Source organism: Ranitomeya imitator, chromosome 1 (genome assembly GCF_032444005.1).
Source record: "Ranitomeya imitator isolate aRanImi1 chromosome 1, aRanImi1.pri, whole genome shotgun sequence".
In the NCBI taxonomy this organism is placed as follows: Eukaryota; Metazoa; Chordata; class Amphibia; order Anura; family Dendrobatidae; genus Ranitomeya; species Ranitomeya imitator.
The window spans coordinates 252,960,935-252,988,011 of record NC_091282.1 but is presented as its reverse complement, the minus strand read 5'-3'; the positions used below and the strand labels follow the sequence as shown (position 1 = coordinate 252,988,011).

Here is a 27,077-nt window from a genome sequence, read left to right as displayed (position 1 = left end):
AAAGGGAGACTACTCTGACATGTTGGTCATCGGTGGCTCCTCCCCACTTGCATCACGATTCCATCACTCACTGGGTCCTGGACACACTGAGTGACAGCTCAGCCTTCCTATAGAATCGGGGTCGTGCTGAGCTGTCAGTATTGTGAGTGACCGTTCTGTTGCCAATGAGGCAGGGGTGTGCTGCGTTTCTTCCAGGTGTCTCCGTTCTGAGTGATTACCTGGCTATTTAGCAGGCTGTCCGTGTCTGATTATTGTCAGTTGTAGCTTTAGCTTGGTAGTGTATGTGCCTTTTTTTCCAGTGCTGTTTCTGATACATTGCTACCAGACCTTGGATCTTGCCTTTGACCATCTGTTTGCCTAGCCCATTTGTCTTGATACATTACCTTTCTGGAATTCAGACCTTGGACAGTGACCTGACTAGCTCTTTTGGTATCTGACTCCGGACCTTTTGACTATCCTGTCTCATGGCTTGTCCCAGCATCACATTTGTGACTCAATGTCACAGCTTGCTCCCTTGGAGTAATAGGACTCTCCCTGTGTGGGTATATTGAGACCTGGCACTCCAGGTCTCAATATACCCACACAGGGAGACCTGGCACTCCAGGGCAATAGGAAGGGAGAAGCCAACAGGGACCGAGCCATACAAGAGCCTAGTCACACAGGCAGACAAAGTGTATTTTTCTCTGAAACAACTCAGTATTTCAAAATCAAATATACCTGGCTGAAATTCTGGGTGGGAGGTGCAGCAGATATCCTGGCTCCTATGGTTCTTATCAGGTAAATAGATGCACGATCATTAATCTCATTAACCTAATATGTACTTCACTGCCAGTATGTGATCATTTATGGCAATATGTGGTCTCAGAATTTGATTATTCATACATGGAATATTCTTACTGTCTGTGATATAGGCATTACCCGTCAATCTATATACACTGAAGTACCTTGCTGCAGTGTGTTTACAGTCGGTACGGAAAGTATTCAGACACCTTTAAATTTTTCACTCTGTTTCATTGCAGCCATTTGGTAAATTCAAAAAAGTTCATTTCTTCACATCAATGTACACGCTGCACCCCATCGTGACTGAAAAAACCCCAGAAATGTAGAAATTTTTGCAAATTTAATAAAAAAGAAAAACTGAAATATCACATGGTCATAAGTATTCAGACCCTTTGCTCAGACACTCATTTAAGCCACATGTCCATTTCCTTATGGTCCGCCTTGAGATGGTTCTACTCCTTCATTAGAGTCCAGCTGTGTTTAATTAAACTAATAGGACTTGATTTGGAAAGGCATACACCGGTCTATATAAGACATCACAGCTCACAGTGCATGTCAAACCAAATGAGAATCATGAGGTCTAAGGAACTGGTCAAGGAGCTCAGAGACAGAATTGTGTCAAGGCACACATCTGGTCAAGGTTACAACAGAATTTCTGCAGTACTCAAAGTTCCTAAGAGAACAGTGGCCTCCATAATCCTTAAATGGAAGAAGTTTGGGACCACCAGAAATGTTCCTAGACCTGGCTGTCCAGCCAAACTGAGCAATCGTGGGAGTAGAGCCTTGGTGAGAGAGGTAAAGAAGAACCCGAAGATCACTGTGGCTGAGCTCCAGAGATGCAGTAGGGAGATGGGAGAAAGTTCCACAAAGTCAACTATCACTCCAGCCCTCCACCAGTCGGGCCTTTATGGCAGCGTAGCTCAACGAAAGCCTCTTTCATTGCAAGACATATGAAAGCCTGCATAGAGTTTGCTAAAAAAAAAAAAACCAAACACATGAAGGACTCCCAGACTATGAGAAATAAGATTCTCTGGTTTGATGAGACAAAGATAGACCTTTTTGGTGATAATTCTAAACGGTGTGTGGAGAAAACCAGGCACTGCTCATCACCTGCCCAACACAATCCCAACAGTGAAACATGGTAGTGGCAGCATCATGCTATGGGGGTGTTTTTCAGCTGCAGGGACAGGACGACTGGTTGTTATTGAAGGAAACATGAATGCGGCCAAGTACAGAGATATCCTGGATGAAAACCTTTTCTAGAGTGCTCTGGACCTCAGACTTGGCCAAAGGTTCACCTTCCCACAAGATAATGACCCTAAGCACACAGCTAAAATAACAAAGGAGTGGCTTCAGAACAACTCTGTGACCATTCTTGACTGACCCAGCCAGAGCCCTGCCCTAAACCCAATTGAGCATCTCTGGAGAGACCTGAAAATGGCTGTCCACCAATGTTCACCATCCATCCTGACAGAACTGGAAAGGATCTGCAAGGAAGAATGGCAGAGGATCCCCAAATCCAGATGTGAATAACTTGTTGCATCATTCCCAAGAAGTCTCATGGCTGTACTAGCTCAAAAGGGTGCTTCTACTCAATACTGAGCAAAGGGTCTGAATGCTTATGATCATGTGATATTTCAGTTTTTCTTTTTTAATAAATTTGCAAAAATTTCTACATTTCTATTTTTTTAAGTCAAGATGGGGTGCAGAGTGTACATTAATGAGAAAAAAATTAACTTTTTTGAATTTACCAAATGGCTGCAATGAAACAAAGAGTGAAAAATTTAAAGGGGTCTGAATACTTTCCGTACCCACTGTAACTGCTTGCAATCCTGTGGCTACATATACATCTATGTGTTTTTGTGATGGAGGGCACTTGAATCTGATTTCTTCCATCTCTAGGCAAATAGTGATGTGATTAATTACCACATGATCAAACTCTATGAAACCATACAGTTGCTGTATTGTGAACTGTGATATTTATTTATGCATTTGTTTTCATGATTTACATGTCTTGCTCTGTCCCTTTTGTTGACACGAGGCATCTGGTTTTATTCTATATGTGATTTATAAATAAAGAATTGTTTTTGTTCTATTTTCTGATATATACGGTACTTCTTGACCTTGGATTTTTCTGGGTTCTGGCTCTACGATGTAATAGGGAGCTTGACCTTTTGTTGCCCGTCGATCAGGCAGCATGTATCTGCTGTCACTATGACCTATGTCTTGATTATACCATGTACATCAGATAAAAGTAAAATTTTATTTTTTGTGCAACCTACCTGTATATTAAACAATATACATGCTGCGTTTTTACAGCTCGCTTCTACCATTGAAAAAATGCAGCATTTAACAGTACCAGTAAAGTGAATGAAATTTATGAATCTCATGCACTTGCTGCTTATATTTTCCTTGCAGTTTTGAACCAAGGAATTTTTTCAAATCTGCAGCGTGTCAATTTTCCAGCATTTCGCAGTGTTTTCCTTTACCCATTCAAATGAACGAGGAAAAAAAAGCAAGTAAAAAATCAAAAAAGCATGCAAAAAATGTATTTTTTTTTCACCAACACTGAGTATTTGCAGCAGATTTTTCTGCAGCAAAAAACAATGTATGCAGTTTATAGGATGGATTTTTGCTTTCTACTATTGTATTTGTACAGTTAGCTGAATCGAAAAGATTTTTGTCACAAGACTGAATCTTACTTTAGCTATAAAACCGTAGTCTTCAATTTCACATTGCCTGTAAAGTTCCATGGCTATCTGGGTATATTTACATAGTTCCAAAGCATCGAGTAAGAGATCTGTAGAGAATGTCACAATTTCCTAATTAGTTTAGAAAATGAATTATGGTAAGTGACAGCAGTAATAAAAAGGGTTTACCAGGACTTTTCATGGCCTATTTCTAAGAAATGCCATCAATAGCAAATAGGTTGGAACTCGGATTCCTTTTCTAGTCTCACTTCAATCCCCACAGATCCATTGACTGACGATCGCCATATACCTTTCATTATTTATAAGGCATAACACAGGTGGGTGATTGCAGCAGGAGTCAGTTTTGGATCAAGATCAGACCAATATTAGGTTATGTGCACACGTACGGAATTCCGCAACTGTGCCGAGGGTAAAATGCATGCGGAATTGGCATGTGTTTTCCAGCTAAACAATAGTGTTTTCCAAGCGTAATTAGCTTGCAGAGTGCTTGTGTTTTCCAAGCGATCTGTTGCATTGCTTGGAAAACTGATTGACAGGTTGGTCACACTTGTCAAACATAGTGTTTGACAAGTGTGACCAACTTTTTACAATTGATGCTGCCCATATAGCATCAATAGTAAAAGATAGAATGTTAAAAATAATAAATCGTGATATTCTCACCTTCCGGCGTCCCCTGCAGCCTTCCCGCTCCTCGCGATGCTCCCGGCAGCTTCCGTTCCCAGTAATGCCTCGCAGCAATGACCCCAGATGACGTAGCGGTCTCGCAAGACCACTACGTCATCACAGGTCATTGCCGCAAAGCATCCCTGGGAACGGAAGCATCACGAGGAGCGGGAAGGCTGCCGGGGACGCCGGAAGCTGAGAATATCACAATTTTTTAATTTTAATTCTCTTTTTTTTTTTTTTTACAGATACGGTATATGGTTTTCAGGGCCTGGAGGAGAGTCTCCTCTACTCCACCCTGGGTACCAACCGCACATGATCCACGTACTTCCTGCATGTTGGGCATAGCCACATGTGGAAAGTAAGCGGATCAATGCATTCCTATGTGTGCGGAATCCCCGCGATTCCGCACAAAGAATGAACATGATGCTTTTTTTTCCGGAATGCGATTCCGCCGCGGAAAAAAGCAACATGTGCAAAAAAATTGCGGATTGCATTCAAATAATAGGATGCTTAATAAATGCGTTTTTTTCACAGTTTATCGTGTTTTTATAGCGAAAAAACGCAAAAAATCCTGAACGTGTGCACACAGCCTAACAGTCCCGCAAAATGCTTTTAGGCTGAAAACGCACATGCAGTTCCTGATGAAGGCTTTGCATGTTATTTGTTTAATAAACCAAATACAAAGTGTATCCTGCAGGAGGAAAAAAAAGTGCTTCCGTTATATTTTTACTTTCTTTTGCATTCACTCAAGGTTTTGGCTCAAAAAATTGCATGTATAATTCCAGCTGCAAATTGTGAATAAACCTTTTGTGACAATAGACATGCTTCTACAAAAACAAAATCCTAAAAAATGAACTCTCAACCGAGTAACTTCAGTTTCTCTGCACATAAAGTTCTCAGACAGTAAAATACTAAGGTTATAGCAGCAATGATACCTTAATGAGGATTAACATATTTGTTAAAAAAATAGAACTCATGTCTGTATCTTTAGTGAATGTTATTCGGTTCTTACCTGGATTGCATATAGAAGATGCCTTACAGGCAAATTGATATGCAACAGATGGAAGATTCATTCCCGGAGGAAGTACCATTGGAGTATTTGCTTCCAACATTTGGCAAAGTTTTTGAGAAACCAGATAGAGTAATTGTGCTGTCTGAGCATTGCGGTGATGTTCATATAAACCACTGAATAAAAAATGGAATGGTAAGACACAATGTACTATGATTGCATTCCTTCACATTTAGATTAGACCTGTAAAAATTAATAGCTCCCCAATTAAAGGGGCTATCCTGTACTTTAATAATGCTGGCCTATTCTAAGGTAAAGTAATCAATACCAGATAAGTGGAGATACAACACCCTAAACCTGGTGGCAGTGACAGGTGGATGTAATTAGTTGTGAAATGGAGAAGTGCTGGGAGAAAACACAGGTGACCGGCACAGCTGCAATATTCCAGGATTTCAACACGGTGCCGACTCGAGGGACACGGTTGCCACATCACACGAAGAAATGAGTAAATGTCCAAATCTACTAAGCGAAGAAAAGATTGGCACTCACCGTCCCATCAAATGTCCTTTATTAGGGTTCTCATACAAACAGAGGCAGGAGAACTACTGGTGGAGACGCACTGGACGACGGCCGTTTTGCGCTGGTATGCGCGTAGACCCATAGAAGTGCATACCAGCGCGAAACAGCCGTCGTCCAGTGTGTCTCCACCAGAAGCTCTCCTGCCTCTGTTTGTATGTGAACCCTAATAAAGGACATTTGATGGGACGGTGAGTGCCAATCCTTTCATCGCTTAGTAGATTTGTGAAATGGAGAAGTACAGCACCGTAAACTATATGGTGTCCACTGTCAGGGACTGCAGATCCACCATATTCATATGCAGTTGACAGAGCGGTGTTGAGCAGATCCGAAACTAAACACTTTCGGCTGCACAGAGAGCAGCGGATCATTGGGAGAGCCAGATGTCACGTTCCCACCAATGTGATATCCTACATATACATATCCTAAGGATAGGTCATGAATATTAAAAGTAATAAACAACCCCTTCAATAAAAAAAGAGCTTCCAACGTACACCTGTGACAAAGGCCTTTAACCCCTTATTGACCCCTTTCATATTTGACTAGTGTCAATTTATGTGGTAATAACTCTAGAATGCTTCAACAGATGATTTTGAGACTGTTTTTTCGTGACACATTGTAGTTTATTATTGATGAGCGAGTATACTCGTTGCTCAGGTTTTCCCGAGCACGCTCGGGTGATCTCCAAGTATTTGTTAGTGTTCGGAGATTTAATTTTTATCGCCACAGCTGGATGATTTACAGCTATTAGACAGCTTGATTACATGTTGGGATTTCCTAGAAAACAGGCAACCCCCACATGTACTCAGGCAGGGTAGTAGCTGTAAATCATTCAGCTGCCGCGATGAAAACTAAATCTCCGAACACTAAGAAATACTCGGAGATCACCCGAGCATGCTCGGAAAAACCTGAGCAAAGAGTACACTCGCTCATCACTATAGTTTATGTTAATGGTACATTTATGTAGATATTGTATGCTTTTTTTTTTTATAAAAATATCAGACATTTATCAAACAATTCTAAAAATTTGTAATTTTTAAACTTTGAATGATTATCCCTTTAATCCACATAAATAGTCATCAAATAACATTTACCTCATGCCGAATAAAAAGATTAGGTGTTTTGCAAACAACAAGCCATGGATAACAAAGGAATTGAAGCATTTGCTCAACAGGAAAAAAAAGGCATTTAAACTGGGAGACAAAGAGGAAATTAAAATGATACAGCATGAATTGAAGCATAAAATAAAGGAGGCCCAGGAAGCCTTCAGAATTAAACTTGAAAAGAAACTGTCCCACAATAATACCAGAGAGGTTTGGTCAGGAATGAAATTACTGACTGGGCTTAAGTTGAGGCCTGAAAATGATCCAGGAACAATGGACAAGGCTAATGAGATGAATGAGTATTTCAATAGATTTAGCAGTACATGTGTAATGCCAACTGATAGTGGATGGGAACTGGGTGCAAATTCTGCAACATCGATATTGAAGGATGAGCAGACCAATTTTAGAGTATCCGAAAATGATGTGAGGAGGCAGTTTAAGTCACTTAACATTGGTAAAGCTGCAGGACCTGATGGACTCAGCTCACGTGTCCTTAAAGTTTGTACAGACCAGCTGTGTACTGTCTTTACGCGCCTATTTAATGGAAGTCTACAAACACAGAGGGTACCAGTGTTATGGAAAACTTCCTGTCTGGTGCCGGTACCCAAGACGACTTCTCCTGCAACCCTAAATGACTATCGTCCTGTAGCCTTAACATCTCACGCTATGAAGGCCTTGGAAAGATTAGTGCTTGCTCACTTAAGACCGAGGGTCAATGCTTTTATCGATCCCCTTCAGTTTGCTTACCGACATAGATTGGGGGTGGATGATGCTATCCTTTCTCTGTTACATAGGGTACATTCATTTCTGGAGACTGACGGAACCACGGTGCGAGCGATGTTCTTCGATTTCTCGAGTGCATTTAACTCCCTGCAGCCCCTTTTACTACACAAAAAGATGACTGATATGAAGGTTGAGGAGGGGATGAGAAATTGGATAACTGACTACCTATCAGATCGGCCACAGTTTGTACAGATGGGAGCAGTGGTGTCAAGCAGATTATTGAGCAGTGTAGGTGCCCCCCAGGGAACGGTGCTTGCGCCCTTTCTATTCACACTGTATACTTCAGACTTTCAGTATAAATCTGAACTTTGCCACCTTCAAAAATTTTCGGATGACTCTGTGGTTGTGGGATGCATTAGGGGAGATCAGGGGGATGAGGAATACAGAAGGGTGGTGTCGAATTTCGTGGATTGGTGCAATGGTAACTATCTACAACTAAATGTTAAGAAAACTAAGGAGTTGGTGGCCAACTATAGCAGGATAAAGATGGAATGCTTACCGATCACTATTGCTGGTCAGGAGGTAGAGCAGGTGGAGAGTTACAAATATTTGGGGGTCCATTTGGATAGCAAACTGGACTGGAGATGCCACTCAGAGTTTGTTTACAAGAAGGGGATGAGCAGACTGTATTTCCTAAGGAAACTGAGGTCTTTTAATGTGTGTAGCAAAATGTTAGAAATGTTCTACCAATCTGTGGTGGCAAGTGCCATCTTTTTTGCAATCACGTGCTGGGGTAGTAGTGTGCGGGCCTCTGATGCTAATAAGCTGAATAAGATTATTAAGAAGGCAAGTTCTGCTGTGGGCTGCAATCTGGACTCCTTTGGGGAGGTAGTGGAGAAAAGAACTCTGAGAAAGTGTATGGCAATTATGAACAATAATGCACATCCACTATATGAGCTATTCATGAGACAGAAGAGCACCTTCAGTAACCGGCTAATACTTCTGAGGTGTAAGAAGGAAAAATATAGGAAATCGTTTGTGCCAACTGCCATGGGAATGTACAACAAGAACATTAGGATTAAACCACCAAGGTGAATGTCTACTTATTTCTCTACATTTCAGTTCACTTGTTGTGTATGTCCTATTCTAATGTATAATGTTCTTCTGTCAACAAACTGTCATGTCAACTATGTAATTCCTTTATGATTTTTATGATTTAAGTCGTGCTGCTGTGATACCATAATTTCCCACGGGATTAATAAAGTGTATCGTATCGTATCGTATCGTGTCTGCTTTACATCAGCAACATTTTTAAATTATCCTTTAATTTTGTTGGGATGTTAGAATGTTTAAAATTGTAGCAGTAATTTTTTTCAAGGAAATTTACAAAATTAACTTTTTTTTTTAGGGACCTATTTAGTTTTGAAGTGACTTTGACAGACCTATATGTCGTAACATCCCCAAATGTGAGACCATTTTAAAAACAGCACTCCTCAACATATTAAAAACTGCTGTCAGGTAGTTTAGTAACCAGTCTGGTGAATTTCAGGAATTAACCCCTTCATGACCCAGCCTATTTTGACCTTAAAGACGTTGCCGTTTTTTGCAATTCTGACCAGTGTCCCTTTATGAGGTAATAACTCAGGAACGCTTCAACGGATCCTAGCGGTTCTGAGATTGTTGCAGACTTTGATGGAATGCTCTGCGGGCGTCACGTTGCGTTTGCAGAGCCCCTGATGTGGCTAAACAGTAGAAACCCCCCACAAGTGACCACATTTTGGAAACTAGACCCCCAAAGGAACTAATCTAGATGTGTGGTGAGGACTTTGAACCCCCAGGTGCTTCACAGAAGTTTATAACGCAGAGCCATGAAAATAAAAAATAAAAATTATTTTCTCAAAAATGATGTTTTAGCCTGCAATTTTTTATATTCCCAAGGGTAACAGGAGAAATTTGACCCCAAAAGCTGTTGTCCAGTTTCTCCTGAGTATGCTGATACCCCATATGTGGGGGTAAACCACTGTTTGGGCACATGCCGGGGCTCGGAAGTGAAGTAGTGACGTTTTGAAATGCAGACTTTGATGGAATGCTCTGCGGGCGTTACGTTGCGTTTGCAGAGCCCCTGATGTGGCTAAACAGTAGAAACCCCCCACAAGTGACCCCATTTTGGAAACTAGACCCGAAAGGAACTTATCTAGATGTGTGGTGAGCACTTTGAACCCCCAAGTGCTTCACAGAAGTTTATATTGCAGAGCCGTGAAAATAATAAATACGTTTTCTTTCCTCAAAAATAATTATTTAGCCCAGAATTTTTTATTTTCCCATGGGTTACAGGAGAAATTGGATCCCAAAAGTTGTTGTCCAGTTTCTCCTGAGTACGCCGATACCCCATGTGTGGGGGTAAACCACTGTTTGGGCACACGTCAGGGCTCAGAAGAGAAGTAGTGACTTTTGAAATGCAGACTTTGATGGAATGGTCTGCGGGCGTCACGTTGCGTTTGCAGAGCCCCTGGTGTGCCTAAACAGTAGAAACCCCCCACAAGTGACCCCATTTTAGAAACTAGACCCCCCAAGGAACTTATCTAGATATGTGGTGAGCACTTTGAACCCCCAAGTGCTTCACAGACGTTTACAACGCAGAGCCGTGAAAATAAAAAATAATTTTTCTTTCCTCAAAAATGATGTTTCAGCAAGTATTTTTTTATTTTCACAAGGGTAACAGGAGAAATTGGACCCCAGTAATTGTTGCGCAGTTTGTCCTGAGTACGCTGATACCCCATATGAGGGGGTAAACCACTGTTTGGGCGCACGTCGGGGCTCGGAAGTGAGGGAGCACCATTTGACTTTTTGAATACAAGAGTGGCTGGAATCAATGGTGGCGCCATGTTGCGTTTGGAGACCCCTGATGTGCCTAAACAGTGGAAACCCCTCAATTCTACCTCCAACACTAACCCCAACACACCCCTAACCCTAATCCCAACTGGAGCCATAAGCCTAATCACAACCCTAACCCCAACACACCCCTAACCACAACCCTAACCCCAACACACCCCTAACCCTAACCACAACCCTAATTCCAACCCTAACCCTAAGGCTATGTGCCCACGTTGCGGATTCGTGTGAGATTCTTCAGCATCATTTTTGAAAAATCCGTGGGTAAAAGGCACTGCGTTTTACCTGCGGATTTACCGCGGATTTCCAGTGTTTTTTGTGCGGATTTCACCTGCGGATTCCTTTTGAGGAACAGGTGTAAAACGCTGCGGAATCCGCACAAAGAATTGACATGCTGCGGAAAATACAACGTAGCGTTTCCGCGCGGTATTTTCCGCACCATGGGCACAGCGGATTTAGTTTTCCATAGGTTTACATGGTACTGTAAACCTGATGGAATTCTGCTGCGAATCCGCAGCGGCCAATCCGCACCGTGTGCACATAGCCTAATTCTAAAGGTATGCGCACACGCTGCGGAAAACGCTGCGGATCCGCAGCAGTTTCCCATGAGTTTACAGTTCAATGTAAACCTATGGGAAACAAAAATCGCTGTACACATGCTGCAGAAAAACTGCACGGAAACGCAGCGGCTTACATTCTGCAGCATGTCACTTGTGTCTGCGGATTCCGCAGCGGTTTTACAACTGCTCCAATAGAAAATCGCAGTTGTAAAACCGCAGTGAAATGCGCAGAAAAACTGCGGTAAATCCGCCATAAATCCGCAGCGGTTTAGCACTGCGGATTTATCAAATCCACTCCAGAAAAATCCGCAGAGAACCGGAATACGTGTGCACATACTGAAACCCTAACCCTAGCCCTAACCCTACCCCTAACCCTACCCCTAACCCCATTCTAACCTTAGTGGGAAAAAAAAAATTCTTTATCTTTTTATTGTCCCTACCTATGGGGGTGACAAAGGGGGGGGGGGGGGGGGGGGGTCATTTATTATTTTTTTTTATTTTGATCACTGTGATAGATTATATCTCAGTGATCATAATGCACTTTGGAACGAATCTGCCGGCCGACAGATTCGGCGGGCGCACTGCGCATGCGCCCGCCATTTTGGAAGATGGCGGCGCCCAGGGAGAAGACGGACGGACCCCGGCAGGATCGGTAAGTATGATGGGGTGGGGGGGAGCACGGAGGGGTGGATCGGAGCATGGGGGGGGGATCAGAGCGCGGGGGGGTGGAACGGAGCACGGGGGGGGGGATCAGAGCACGGGGGGTTGGATGATGCACGGGGGGGTGGATCGGAGTGCAGGGGGGTGGTTGGAGCACGGGGGTGGGATTGGAGCACGGGGGTGAGCGGACAAGAGCACGGGGGAAGCGGACAGGAGGACGGAGGGGAGCCGGAGCAGTGTAACGGGCTGGGGGGGCGATCGGTGGGGTGGGGGCACATTAGTGTTTCCAGCCATGGCCGATGATATTGCAGCAACGGCCATGGCTGGATTGTAATATTTCACCAGTTTTAATAGGTGAAATATTACAAATCGCTCTGATTGACAGTTTCACTTTCAACAGCCAATCAGAGCGATCGTAGCCACGGGGGGGGTGAAGCCACCCCCCCCTGGGCTAAACTACCACTCCGGAGCCCTGTCCCTGCAGATCGGGTGAAATGGGAGTTAACCCTTTCACCCAATCTGCAGGGACGCGATCTTTCCATGACGCCACATAGGCGTCATGGGTCGGATTGGCACCGACTTTCATGACGCCTACGTGGCGTCATGGGTCGGGAAGGGGTTAATACAAAGTGGCATGACAGGAAGGAAAAATGTGATTTTAGCCACCTAAATGTCGCTAACTTCTGAACAGGTTACCATTGCCGGCAGACTCTAAGGCTGCAATTTACCGTGAATTGCCATGGCAAACATCAGGACCACACAATCATGATCTCAGGGTGCCGATGAGGTTAAAGAGGGAGCCACCACACTCTGTTAACCATTTACATGCCATAGTCCCTATTGACAGCAGCATTTAACGGGTTAAAAAGCCATGGTTGATGCCAAAGCCAATCAAGTCTGATACAGTAGGGTGTCAGCTATTGTGTACAGCTGACAGCTGCTGCATTTTCACCAGTCAGGGGATGCTATTGTCTGATATGTGAGTTCAGGAAAAAGACGTATGGGTGGTCACTAAAGGGCTAAAGTATCCCATAAGAAAAAAAAAAACATGTACTGTTTGGTTTTACCGTATATACTCGAGTATAAGCCGAGAATTTCAGCCCATTTTTTTAGGCTGAAATTGCCCCTCTTGGCTTATACTCGAGTCATACCCAGGGGTCGGCAGGGGAGGGGGAGCCTCACCTGTGTAATCATACTCACCTGCTCCTGGCGCGGTCCCTGCACGTCCCTGGTTCTCTGGCAGCTTCTTCCTGTATTGAGCGGTCACATGGTTCTGCTCAGTATAGTAATGAATATGGACCCGGCTCCACTCCCATAGGGGTGGAGGCACATATTCATTACTGTAATGAGCGGTACCATGTGACCGCTCAATACAGGAAGAAGCTGCCGGCGGCGGCGAACAGGGACGTCCAGGGACAGCGCCAGGAGCAGGTGAGTATAACGCAGTGCGCGATATTCACCTGTCCCCATTCCACCGACGGCCGCCGCTGTGTCTTCTGCGTCCTCTGCCTGTGACGTTCAGGTCAGAGGGCGCAGTGACGCGATTAGTGTGCGCGCCGCCCTCTGCCTGAACTTCAGGCAGCGGCGGCCATCGGTGGAACGTGGACCGGTGAATATAGCAAGTGCCGAAGGCCTGAGAGGTGAGTATGTCCTTTTTTTTTTAATCGCAGCAACAGCATATGGGGCAAATGTCTGTAAGGAGCATCTTATGGGGCCATGTGCAGCGTTATATATGGCAAATATCTGTATGGGGCAAATATCTGTATGGAGCATCTTATGGGGCCATGTGCAGCATTATATGGGGCAAATGTCTGTATGGAGCATCTTATGGGGCCATCTGCAGCATTATATGGGGCAAATATCTCTATGGGGCCATGTGCAGCATTATATGGTGCAAATATCTCTATGGAGCATCTTATGGGGCCATGTGCAGCATTATATGGGGCAAATATCTCTAAGGAGCATCTTATGGGGCCATAATCAGAATTTGTCGAGCATTATATGGGGCAAATTTCTGTATGGAGCCTCTTATGAGGCCATAATCAACATTTGTGCAGCATTGTATGGGGCAAATGTCTGCATGGAGCATATTATGGGGCAATAATCAACATTTGTGCAGCATTATATGGGGCATATTTTAATATGGAGCATCTTATGGGGCCCATCATAAACTGTATGGAGCATTATATGGGGCTCCTGATTCAATATGGATATTCAAAAACACTTAACTCACTGATGTCTCAATTAATTTTACTTTTATTGGTATATCATTTTTATTTTTGAAATTTACCAGTAGCTTCTGCATTTTCCACCCTAGGCTTATACTCGAGTCATTAAGTTTTCCCAGTTTTTTGTGGCAAAATTAGGGCGGTCAGCTTATACTCGGGTCGGCTTATACTCGAGTATATACGGTACTTAGATGCCAGACACTGTTGGATGAAACATTCTGTACCTTTTCCAGATTGCAGCAAAGCATAATGGCCAGAAGCCAAAAGGACACTGTTATGGCTGACCCAGTCAGGTTGCGGAAACCCAAGGAACATGATTAGAATAAGTAAATGCTAAGCGGAGGACACTGACATGATGTAAACACCACTTTACTTGGAAAGATTCATTAGATAATATTAAAATAAATCCACTGTGATTTAAAATGTACAGCATGATTTTATTCTAAATACCCTTCTCAAAGCCTAAAGCTTCACTCTGGTCCAAAAACCAAGTAAAAGTATGTGTCGGGCATGCAGAGCAATATTACCCATGTCTGTGCTTTGTCACCAAGGCAACATTTTACAGTTCCTCTCCCCCAACATGAAATCATGCTTCTCAGAGTAGTGAATGCACAGAATGCACTATAAGGCTAAGACACTACCCACGGGCTGGGCAAAAACAAGGGTTCTGTCTCGACTTTCCTTGCATACTGTGCATTGCCTACTCTGTGCGTCCATTTTGGAGGGAGAGAAAGAGAAAAGAGGATATTAAAACAGCTGATTGCAAAATGATGGCAAAAAATTATAATCTTTTACACCCCAACACATCTTAAAGATGACCTTTCACTGGATTTTTTTCTTCAGCCAACTAGGAGCACTTCTCTGGGGTGCAGACATTTTTTGATTGGCCAGAATTCGAGGAGAAAAAACAACACCTATAGAGAAGTTCTGTGGTATATGTCCAGTTGGTTAAGGGAAAATTGATGCCTTTATTACTGGGGAAGGTGGTGGTTGGAGGAATAATTTTGTAACAGAGAGGCACAGAAGAAAAAGACCGACTGTTCTAGAATCAGGGGAGCAGCCCTACCTTGAGGAGGTACTCCGGATGAATGAAGAAAATCCAATGAAAGGTCCTCTGTAAGTGTTGTTCCTGGACCACAGCATTTTTTAAATTATATTTGTTGCCCATACCTCAGCCCCCATATGTATTATATTCATATGCTGAAAGCAGACAATATAGGCAAAGAGACCCTGATTTCAACAATGTATACTTCGTTTTCTGGGTGCAGTAGTTGTGATACAGAGTTCTTAGAAGTAACAAAGCTCAAAAGCTGCTCCCGCCTACACCTCCAAAAAAGGAGAGGGCCTCTGGCGGTTTAACAGGCACCTGAGACTTAGTCCAGGGCAGGCAATAATAATCTCCTGGTGATAAAGCCTTCATTTGTAAGCAAACAACACACAGCCTGATAAGTGACACATCCCTGAATTCTGTGTTCTAACCCCTACATCATGCGGTCCTCAGGTTGTATAGCAAAAACCCTTTATAAATATAATTTTATATATATATATATATATATATATATATATATATATATATATATATATATATACACACACACACACACACACACACATATATATATATATATACATACACACGTAACAAAGAAAGAATTAAAATGAATGAAAGCATTCATAGTAATGCGTAACAGCAGAAAAATAATACAAATCTTTACAGTAACTAAACAAATATGGAAAACTGATAAAGTGAATAGAAATTTTGTTCAATGTAAAATCCTAGAAAACAGCAAAAGGTTGAAACCAACCACAATTTTTATAAAAGCCAAGGGTACCCAAAAATATTAATGTAAATAGCACAATAAAGGGACCTAAAACATAACATTTAATATACTAGTTAAAAACGACATAACCCAACACACACAAACATGTATAATACCAATAGTTGGTCAAACAGTTATCCAAGGAAATCAGAGAAACGGTACTTAAAGCAGAAAAATACTCAAATTTACAACTGCTTTACCCAAAGCTCAAAAAACAAAAAAACGGCTGAAGGAGGGTATATAATAACTAGCTATTGAACCCGTTCTACGCCCGGGTGGCGAGCATTTATATTGGTATATTGTCCCCATCCTGGTATGTGCTGCTCCATCCTGCGTCCCCATCCTGTCATGCGCTGCTCCATCCTGCGTCCCCATCCTGTCATGTGCTGCTCCATCCTGCGTCCCCATCCTGTCATGCGCTGCTCCATCCTGCGTCCCCATCCTGTCATGTGCTGCTCCATCCTGCGTTCCCCTTCCTGTCATGCGCTGCTCCATCCTGCGTCCCCATCCTGTCATGTGCTGCTCCATCCTGCGTTCCCCTTCCTGTCATGCGCTGCTCCCATCCTGCGTCCCCATCCTGTCATGCGCTGCTCCCATCCTGCGTCCCCATCCTGTGATGCGCTGCTCCCATCCTGTGATGCGCTGCTCCCATCCTGCGTCCCCATCCTGTCATGTGCTGCTCCCATCCTGCATCCCCATCCTGTCATGCGCTGCTCCATCCTGCGTCCCCATCCTGTCATGCGCTGCTCCCATCCTGCGTCCCCATCCTGTGATGCGCTGCTCCCATCCTGCGTCCCCATCCTGTCATGTGCTGCTCCATCCTGCGTCCCCATCCTGTCATGCGCTGCTCCATCCTGCGTCCCCATCCTTATGTGCTGCTGCATCCTGCGTCCCCATCCTTATGTGCTGCTGCATCCTGCGTCCCCATCCTTATGTGCTGCTCCCATCCTGCGTCCCCATCCTTATGTGCTGCTGCATCCTGCGTCCCCATCCTTATGTGCTGCTGCATCCTGCGTCCCCATCCTTATGTGCTGCTGCATCCTGCGTCCCCATCCTTATGTGCTGCTGCATCCTGCGTCCCCATCCTTATGTGCTGCTCCATCCTGCGTCCCCATCCTTATGTGCTGCTGCATCCTGCGTCCCCATCCTTATGTGCTGCTGCATCCTGCGTCCCCATCCTTATGTTCATGCTGCATCCTGCGTCCCCATCCTTATGTGCTGCTGCATCCTGCGTCCCCTGTTATGTTTGCTAATGACAGGTGTTATGAAGGCAATCCAGAAACACAGTGTGCTTAGCGATCAGAGCGCACACAGTGATCTGACAAATACCCAAAAATACAAGAACGAGCTCTGAGACGTGGAAACTCTGTAGACTGCACACCTGATCCTATCCTAAACACAACTAAAAGCGGCTGTGGATTGCGCCTAACAACTACCTAGGCAACTCGGCACAGCCTAAGAAACTAGCTAGCCTGAAGATAGAAAAATAGGCCTGACTTGCCCCAGAGAAATTCCCCAAAGGAAAAGGCAGCCCCCCACATATAATGACTGTGAGTAAGATGAAAAGACAAAACGTAGGGATGAAATAGATTCAGCAAAGTGGGGCCCGATATTCTAGGACAGAGCGAGGACAGTAAAGCGAACTTTGCAGTCTACAAAAAACCCTAAAGCAAAACCACGCAAAGGGGGCAAAAAAAACCCACCGTGCCGAACTAACGGCACGGCGGTACACCCTTTGCGTCTCAGAACTTCCAGCAAAACAAAAGACAAGCTGGACAGAGAAAAAGCAACAAAAAAGCAAAAAGCACTTAGCTATACAGAGCAGCAGGTCACAGGAACAATCAGGAGAAGCTCAGATCCAACACTGAAACATTGACAAGGAGCAAGGATAGCAGCATCAGGCGGAGTTAAGTAATGAAGCAGTTAACGAGCTCACCAGAACACCTGAGGGAGGAAGCTCAGAAGCTGCAGTACCACTTGTGACCACAGGAGTGAATTCAGCCACAGAATTCACAACAGTCCCCATCCTTGCTGCTGCATCTTGCGTCCCCATCCTTATGTGCTGCTCCCATCCTGCGTCCCCATCCTTATGTGCTGCTCCATCCTGCGTCCCCATCCTTATGTGCTGCTCCATCCTGCGTCCCCATCCTTATGTGCTGCTCCATCCTGCGTCCCCATCCTTATGTGCTGCTCCATCCTGCGTCCCCATCCTTATGTGCTGCTCCCATCCTGCGTCCCCATCCTTATGTGCTGCTCCCATCCTGCGTCCCCATCCTTATGTGCTGCTCCATCCTGCGTCCCCATCCTTATGTGCTGCTGCATCCTGCGTCCCCATCCTTATGTGCTGCTGCATCCTGCGTCCCCATCCTTATGTGCTGCTGCATCCTGCGTCCCCATCCTTATGTGCTGCTGCATCCTGCGTCCCCATCCTTATGTGCTGCTCCATCCTGCGTCCCCAGCCTTATGTGCTGCTCCATCCTGCGTCCCCATCCTTATGTGCTGCTCCATCCTGCGTCCCCATCCTTATGTGCTGCTCCATCCTGCGTCCCCATCCTTATGTTATGTGCTGCTCCATCCTGCGTCCCCATCCTTATGTGCTGCTCCATCCTGCGTCCCCATCCTTATGTTATGTGCTGCTCCATCCTGCGTCCCCAGCCTTATGTGCTGCTCCATCCTGCGTCCCCATCCTTATGTGCTGCTCCATCCTGCGTCCCCATCCTTATGTTATGTGCTGCTCCATCCTGCGTCCCCATACTGCCTCTGACCTGCTCGGCGCCGAGTGCTGGGGGGCCTGAGCAGGCGGGGACACCGGCACGCAGTGGGGGTCAGGTGCCGGTATCGCCGCTAGCTCAGGCCCCCAGCACTTACTATACTCACCTGTCCGGCGTTCCATCGCTGAGCGCCGCCATCTTCCCGGTCTCCTGGCTGTGACTGTTCAGTGAGAGGGCGGCGCCGGCGCGCATTAAGCGCGTCATCGCGCCCTCTGAACTGAAGGTCACAGGCCGAAGACCGGGAAGATGGCGCCGCTCAGCGATGGAACGGGGACAGGTGAATATAGGCCGATACTCACCCTCCTGGCGGTCCCTGCTTCTGCGGTGGAGATCGCAGTGTGCGTTCAGTGTGAACGCACACCGCGATCTCCCGGTAGCGTCGCTCTGTGAGGCCCAGACTGCGCCGGCGCTTGCGCAGTCTATAGAGGCTTCGGACAGAGTGACGCTCCCAGCGTTATATTATAGATGCTGCTATTTGTACCTGTGTGCTTTTGCTCAAAAATGTGACATCAAAACAGTATCATCAATTCTCACTGCATCTGCAAAAGTCACTAACACAAAAAATGCACCATAAAGTATGGAACAATCTCACCCGTTCCTGAAGAAGCCATTCAAAGGATGCACTCCACCACTCGGTATAACACTCCATAGACCATTTCTTATTCAGGACCACCTCCCTACACGTTACATTCCGGGAAAAGGAACTCATCAGGGGATATGAAGGTCAGGTAGCAGTCTTGTATGATGGAATACCCAGCCATCAATACTTTCTATCCTGGGTGGAAACTACCTTGGATAACTGTTTGACCAACTGTCGGTATTATACATGTTTGTCTGTGTGTGTTGGGTTATGTCATTTTTAACCCCTTCCCGACCCATGACGCCACGTAGGCGTCATGAAAGTCGGTGCCATTCCGACCCATGACGCCTATGTGGCGTCATGGAAAGATCGCGTCCCTGCAGGCCAGGTGAAAGGGTTAACTCCCATTTCACCCGATCTGCAGGGACAGGGGGAGTGGTAGTTTAGCCCAGGGGGGGTGGCTTCACCCCCTCGTGGCTACGATCGCTCTGATTGGCTGTTGAAAGTGAAACAGCCAATCAGAGCGATTTCTAATATTTCACCTATTATAACGGGTGAAATATTACAATCCAGCCATGGCCGATGCTGAAATATCATCGGCCATGGCTGGAAATACTAATGTGCCCCCACCCCACCCCACCGATCGCCCCCCCAGCCCCCCGATCTGGCCGGTACACTGCTCCGGCTCCCCTCCGTCCAGTGCTCCGCTCCCCCCCGTGCTCTTGTCCGCTCCCCCCGTGCTCCAATCACCCCCCCGTGCTCCGATCACCCCCCCTGCACTCCGATCCACCCCCCCCCCTGGTGCTCCGTTCCACCCCCCGTGCTCCGTTCCAGCCCCCCCGTGCTCCGTTCCACCCCTCCCGCGCTCCGATTCCCCCCCCGTGGTCCCCCCCCACCCCATCATACTTACCGATCCAGCTGGGGTCCCGTCCGTCTTCTCCCTGGGCGCCGCCATCTTCCAAAATGGCGGGCGCATGCGCAGTGCGCCCGCCGAATCTGCCGGCCGGCAGATTCGTTCCAAAGTGCATTTTGATCACTGAGATAGATTATATCTCAGTGATCAAAATAAAAAAAATGATAAATGACCCCCCCCCCTTTGTCACCCCCACAGGTAGGGACAATAAAAAAATAAAGAAATTTTTTTTTTTCCACTAATGTTAGAATAGGGTTAGGGTTAGGGGTAGGGTTAGGGCTAGGGTTAGGGCTAGGGTTAGGGGTAGGGTTAGGGTTTCGGTATGTGCACACGTATTCTGTTCCTCTGCGGATTTTTCCGCTGCGGATTTGATAAATCCGCAGTGCTAAACCGCTGCGGATTTATGGCGGATTTACCGCGGTTTTTTCTGCGCATTTCACTGCGGTTTTACAACTGCGATTTTCTATTGGAGCAGTTGTAAAACCGCTGCGGAATCCGCACAAAGAAGTGACATGCTGCGGAATGTAAACCGCTGCGTTTCCGTGCAGTTTTTCCGCAGCATATGTACAGCGATTTTTGTTTCCCGTAGGTTTACATTGAACTGTAAACTCATGGGAAACTGCTGCGGATCCGCAGCATGTGCACATACCTTTAGAATTAGGCTATGTGCACACTGTGCGGATTTGGCTGCGGATTGGCCGCTGCGGATTCGCAGCAGTGTTCCATCAGGTTTACAGTACCATGTAAACATATGAAAAACCAAATCCGCTGTGCCCATGGTGCGGAAAATACCGCGCGGAAACGCTGCGTTGTATTTTCCGCAGCATGTCAATTCTTTGTGCGGATTCCGCAGCGTTTTACACCTGTTCCTCAATAGGAATCCGCAGGTGAAATCCGCACAAAAAACACTGGAAATCCGCGGAAAATCCGCAGGTAAAACGCAGTGCCTTTTACCCGTGGATTTTTCAAAAATGGTGCGGAAATATCTCACACGAATCCGCAACGTGGGCACATAGCCTTAGGGTTAGGGTTGGAATTAGGGTTGTGGTTAGGGGTGTGTTGTGGTTAGGGTTGTGTTGGGGTTAGGGTTGTGGTTAGGGGTGTGTTGCGGTTAGGGTTGTGATTAGGGTTATGGCTACAGTTGGGATTAGAGTTAGGGGTGTGTTGGGGTTAGTGTTGGAGGTAGAATTGAGGGGTTACCACTGTTTAGGCACATCAGGGGTCTCCAAACGCAACATGGCGCCACCATTGATTCCAGCCAATCTCGTATTCAAAAAGTCAAATGGTGCTCCCTCACTTCCGAGCCCTGACGTGTGCCCAAACAGTGGTTTACCCCCACATATGGGGTACCAGCATACTCAGGACAAACTGCGCAACAATTACTGGGGTCCAATTTCTCCTGTTACCCTTGTGAATCTAAAAAATTGCTTGCTAAAACATAATTTTTGAGGAAAGAAAAATTATTTTTTATTTTCACGGCTCTGCGTTGTAAACGTCTGTGAAGCACTTGGGGGTTCAAAGTGCTCACCACATATCTAGATAAGTTCCTTGGGGGGTCTAGTTTCTAAAATGGGGTCACTTGTGGGGGTTTCTACTGTTCAGGCACACCAGGGGCTCTGCAAACGCAACGTGATACCCGCAGACCATTCCATCAAAGTCTGCATTTCAAAACGTCACTACTTCACTTCCGAGCCCCGGCATGTGCCCAAACAGTGATTTACCCCCACATATGGGGTATCAGCGTACTCAGGAGAAACTGGACAACAACTTTTGGGGTCAAATTTCTCCTGTTACCCTTGGGAAAATAAAAAATTGCAGGCTAAAAGATCATTTTTGAGAAAATAATTTTTTTTTTATTTTCATGGCTCTGCGTTATAAACTTCTGTGAAGCACTTGGGGGTTCAAAGTCCTCACCACACATCTAGATTAGTTCCTTTGGGGGTCTAGTTTCCAAAATGGTGTCATTTCTGGGGGATCTCCAATGTTTAAGCACACAGGGGCTCTCCAAACGTGACATGGTGTCCGCTAATGATTGGAGCTAATTTTCCATTTAAAAAGCCAAATGGCGTGCCATCCCTTCCGAGCCCTGCCGTGCGCCCAAACAGTGGTTTACCCCCACATATGGGGTATCAGCGTACTCAGGACAAACTGGACAACAATATTTGGGGTCCAATTTCTCCCATTATCCTTGGCAAAATAGGAAATTCCAGGCTAAAAAATCATTTTTGAGGAAAGAAAAATTATTTTTTATTTTCATGGCTCTGCGTTATAAACTTCTGTGAAGCACCTGGGGGTTTAAAGTGCTCAATATGCATCTAGATAAGTTCCTTGGGGGGTCTAGTTTCCAAAATGGGGTCACTTGTGGGGGAGCTCCAATGTTTCGGCACACAGGGGCTCTCCAAACGCGACATGGTGTCCGCTAACAATTGGAGCGAATTTTCCATTCAAAAAGTCAAATGGCGCGCCTTCCCTTCCGAGCCCTGCCGTGTGCCCAAACAGTGGTTTACCTCCACATATGAGGTACTGGCGTACTCGGGAGAAATTGCCCAACAAATTTTATGATCCATTTTATCCTACTGCCCATGTGAAAATGAAAAAATTGAGGCGAAAAGATTTTTTTTGTGAAAAAAAAGTACTTTTTCATTTTTACAGATCAATTTGTGAAGCACCTGAGGGTTTAAAGTGCTCACCAGGCATCTAAATAAGTTCCTTGGGGGGTCTAGTTTCCAAAATGGGGTCACTTGTGGGGGAGCGCCAATGTTTAGGCACACAGGAGCTATCCAAACGCGACATGGTGTCCGCTAACGATGGAAATAATTTTTCATTCAAAAAGTCAAATGGCGCTCCTTCCCTTCCGAGCCTTACCATGTGCCCAAACAGTGGTTTACCCCCAGATGTGAGGTATTGGTGTACTCAGGAGAAATTGCCCAACACATTTTAGGATCCATTTCATCCTGTTGCCCATGTGAAAATGAAAAAATTGAGGCTAAAAAATTTTTTTGTGAAAAAAAAGTACTTTTTCATTTTTACGGATCAATTTGTGAAGCACCTGGGGGTTCAAAGTGCTCACTATGCATCTAGATAAGTTCCTTGGGGCGTCTAGTTTCCAAAATGGGGTCACTTGTGGGGGAGCTCCAATTTTTAGGCACACGGGGGCTCTCCAAACGTGACATGGTGTCCGCTAAAGAGTGGAGCCAATTTTTGATTCAAAAAGTCAAATGGCGCTCCTTCCCTTCCAAGCCCTGCCGTGCGCCCAAACAGTGGTTTACCCCCACATATGAGGTATCAGCGTACTCAGGACAAATTGGACAACAACTTTCGTCGTTCAGTTTCTCCTTTTACCATTGGGAAAATAAAAAAATTGTTGCTAAAAGAATTTTTGTGACTAAAAAGTTAAATGTTCATTTTTTCCTTCCATGTTGCTTCTGCTGCTGTGAAGCACCTGAAGGGTTAATAAACTTCTTGAATGTGGTTTTGAGTACCTTGAGGGGTGCAGTTTTTAGAATGGTGTCACTTTTGGGTATTTTCAGCCATATAGACCCCTCAAACTGACTTCAAATGTGAGGTGGTCCCTAAAAAAAATGGTTTTGTAAATTTCGTTGTAAAAATGACAAATCGCTGGTCAAATTTTAACCCTTATAACTTCCTAACAAAAAAAAATTTTGTTTCCAAAATTGTGCTGATGTAAAGTAAACATGTGGGAAATGTTATTTATTAACTATTTTGTGTCACATATCTCTCTGGTTTAACAGAATAAAAATTCAAAATGTGAAAATTGCGAAATTTTCAAAATTTTCGCCAAATTTCCGATTTTATCACAAATAAACGCAGAATTTATTGACCTAAATTTACCACTAACATGAAGCCCAATATGTTACGAAAAAACAATCTCAGAACCGCTAGGATCCGTTGAAGCGTTCCTGAGTTATTACCTCATAAAGGGACACTGGTCAGAATTGCAAAAAACGGCAAGGTCTTTAAGGTCAAAATAGGCTGGGTCATGAAGGGGTTAACTAGTATATTAAATGTTATGTTTTAGGCCCCTTTATAGTGCAAAATCCTACCTGCATATCTGGAGAGCTTTCTCAATCTTCCCAGCTGCCAGTGCCCTTATTGCCAGTTCTGCCCCAAGCTCTTGCTCTGTGACTTGTAAAAGTAAAGCAAGTCTATAAAGTCTGGACTCTGTTGAAGGCACTTTTGATTGTGCATCAAGAGCTGAATTTTGTTCAGGTGCCTTTTCTGATTTCGACCTTGTAGTTTCATGAGCAATAATGTGCTCTTCTCTGAGCTGTGACACCAAAGATTGATTTTCATATTCCTCAAGTGAAAGGAATATATCAAAATCTTCCTATAAAAAAAAAAAAGACTCCTATATTACATAAAATTAAATACATAAATATGGATACATATTGGCCATACAACTTCATACGATAAAGTGTACCCCTACGTCACCAATGCGCTTCAAGCAAATACCAGTATGAAGCTTTAGGCTACTTTCACACTAGCGTTAACTGCAATCCGTCACAATGCGTCGTTTTGCAGAAAAAACGCATCCTGCAAAAGTGCTTGCAGGATGCGTTTTTCCCCATAGACTTGTATTGACGACGCATTGCGACGGATTGCCACACGTCGCATCCGTCGTGCGACGGATGCGTCGTGCTTTGGCGGACCGTCGGCACTAAAAAAGGCTACATGTAACATTTTTTGCTGCCGACGGACCGCTTTTTCCGACCGCGCATGCGCGGCCGGAACTCCTCCCCCACCTCCCCGCACCTCACAATGGGGCAGCGGATGCGATAAAAATCTGCATCCGCTGCACCCGTTGTGCGGCGCTTACAACGCTAGCGTCGGTAACCTTGGCCCGATGCACTGCGACGGGCCGAGCCCGACGCTAGTGTGAAAGAAGCCTTATTCTGTAGAAGTCAATATGTCAGCTACCGGATCTTTTGTGTTACTTCAGCATTTAACATTTGGCCACAAGTAGAATTTTCATGAACCTATCTTAATCAGACAGCAGACCAATGACATAGTAACTAGTAATGTATCAGGTACACAAAAACATGTTTCCAAATGTGCAAAAACAAAATGAAAAAAAAAAAAAAGTAAATCTCATCTCTCAAAGCAATATATACATGTACAGAAAAACAATGGAATGTGTTTTTAATAATGAAAAATGTATATTTTACCTTGAGAGTTGAATTAGGTGCATACTCCCTGTACGTTTATTTGCTTACGGTCCCCCTACAGCAGTGTTCCCCAACTCCGGTCCTCAAGAGCCACCAACAGGTCATGTTTTCAGGATTTCTTTAGTACTGCACAGGTTATTGAATGCTTGCCTGGCCAGGTGATGCAATTATCACCCGTGCAATACTAAGAAAATCCTGAAAACATGACCTGTTGGTGGCTCTTGAGGACCGGAGTTGGGGAACACTGCCCTACAGTTTTAATGGGAGCTTGTCTGATAGGACAAAAACAGTCTATGTTGCCAATTTCTCTGCTCAAACTGAAGGTCTTGATGGAAAACTGCATGTGACTTGGTCGATTGACTTAAAATGGTGAATGTTCAATCCAATTTTTGTCATATCTACACTCGGACATCACATGCACACAAACATCAATTGTGGGAACAGGGCTTTGGACATTTTATTATCGCCCACCACCATTGGGAACTTAAATTTACCTGTAAACTGTGGATCGTTTCAAACATTTTTAAGTGTGCTTCACATATCTCTCTTTTTAGAAGATTACCTACAAAAGACAGGTAGTATTATTTTAATATAGGCAGCAGCAATTTATACAATTAGGAGACAGTGAAACCATTTAGTAAACTGTAAAACATTTAAAATATATAAAAGTATAATTTTTTTATTTTAAAACTAGGTACTAAATTTTGTGTTTTTTTTTTTTATTTTTTATTACTTAAAGCGAACCTGTCAGCAGGATTTTGCTAAGTAACCTACAGACACTGTCAGGTTGGCAGTGTTAAACGGATTAAAATGATACCTGGGGTCAAGAAATCCGTCTTGTGGTTCTTGTGTAACCAGTGTTAAACGTTTTCAGTTAATGAGATGCTCGTGCTCTGGGGCGGGACTGCAGGTAGTCATATTCTTGCTCTAAGCCACAGAAACCATGGAAAGACCTGCCCACAGGCCGACCCGAAGCCCAAACATGTTCCTCATCATAGAGACAGACTGTTCATGCTTCTATGCGGCCTGTGGGCAGGTTTTTCCATGATTTCTTTGGCTTAGAGCAGGATAGGGAAGGAAGATAAGACTCAGCCTACAGCCCCACCACGGAGCACGAACATATTATTAGCTGCAAGCTTATAACACTGATTATACAAGAAACACAAGATTGATTTCTTCACCCCAGGTATCGTTTTAATGAGTTTAACACTGCCAACCTGACAGTGTATGCAGGTTACTTAGCAAATCCTACTTACAGATTCACTTTAACAGTTTCTATTAATGTTTTTCTTTATATACAGTCATGGTCGAAAGTGTTGGCACCCTTGAAATTGTTCCAGAAAATGAAGTATTTCTCCCAGAAAATGATTGCAATTACACTTATTTTGTTATACACACGTTTTTTTCTTTGTGTCTACTGGAGTAACAAAAAAAAAAACTGAAAAAGGGCAAATTGGACATTATGTCACACAAAATCCCCAAAATAGGCCAGACAAAATAGTTGGCACCCTTAACTTAATATTTGGTTGCACACCCTTTGGAATAAATAACTGCAATCAATCGCTTCCTATAACCATCAGCAAGCTTATTACACCTCAACTAGAATTATAGACCATTCTTCTTATGATCTCAGCATGGATACCTTCTCCGAACAGTAATTTTAAGATCTCTCCACAATGTTCAGCACTTTGTTTCAATCCATTTCTGGGTGCTTCTTGATGAATGTTTGGAGTCATTGTCCTGCTGGAAAATCCATCACCGGCAAACCCAGATTCATGACACTGGCCACTACATTGAGATTCAAACTCCTTTGGTAATCTTCAGATTTCATGATGCCTTGCACACAGTCAAGACCCCCAGTACCACAGGCAGCAAAACCACCCAAAAACATTTTGACCC

General features: G+C 44.6%; 1 protein-coding gene across 1 annotated transcript in view; it reads right to left on the bottom strand.

Moving 5' to 3' along the window:
• Positions 1 to 27,077, bottom strand: part of KNTC1 (kinetochore associated 1) — a 356,896-nt gene that overhangs the window by 126,071 nt on the left and 203,748 nt on the right. The window contains exons 33-36 of the mRNA XM_069755662.1: positions 25,673 to 25,740; positions 24,057 to 24,340; positions 5,170 to 5,342; positions 3,483 to 3,580 (exon numbers count right to left, since the gene is read on the bottom strand). Of these exons, the coding sequence (XP_069611763.1) occupies positions 3,483 to 3,580; positions 5,170 to 5,342; positions 24,057 to 24,340; positions 25,673 to 25,740 (623 nt within the window). The remainder of the gene's footprint in view (positions 1 to 3,482; positions 3,581 to 5,169; positions 5,343 to 24,056; positions 24,341 to 25,672; positions 25,741 to 27,077) is intronic.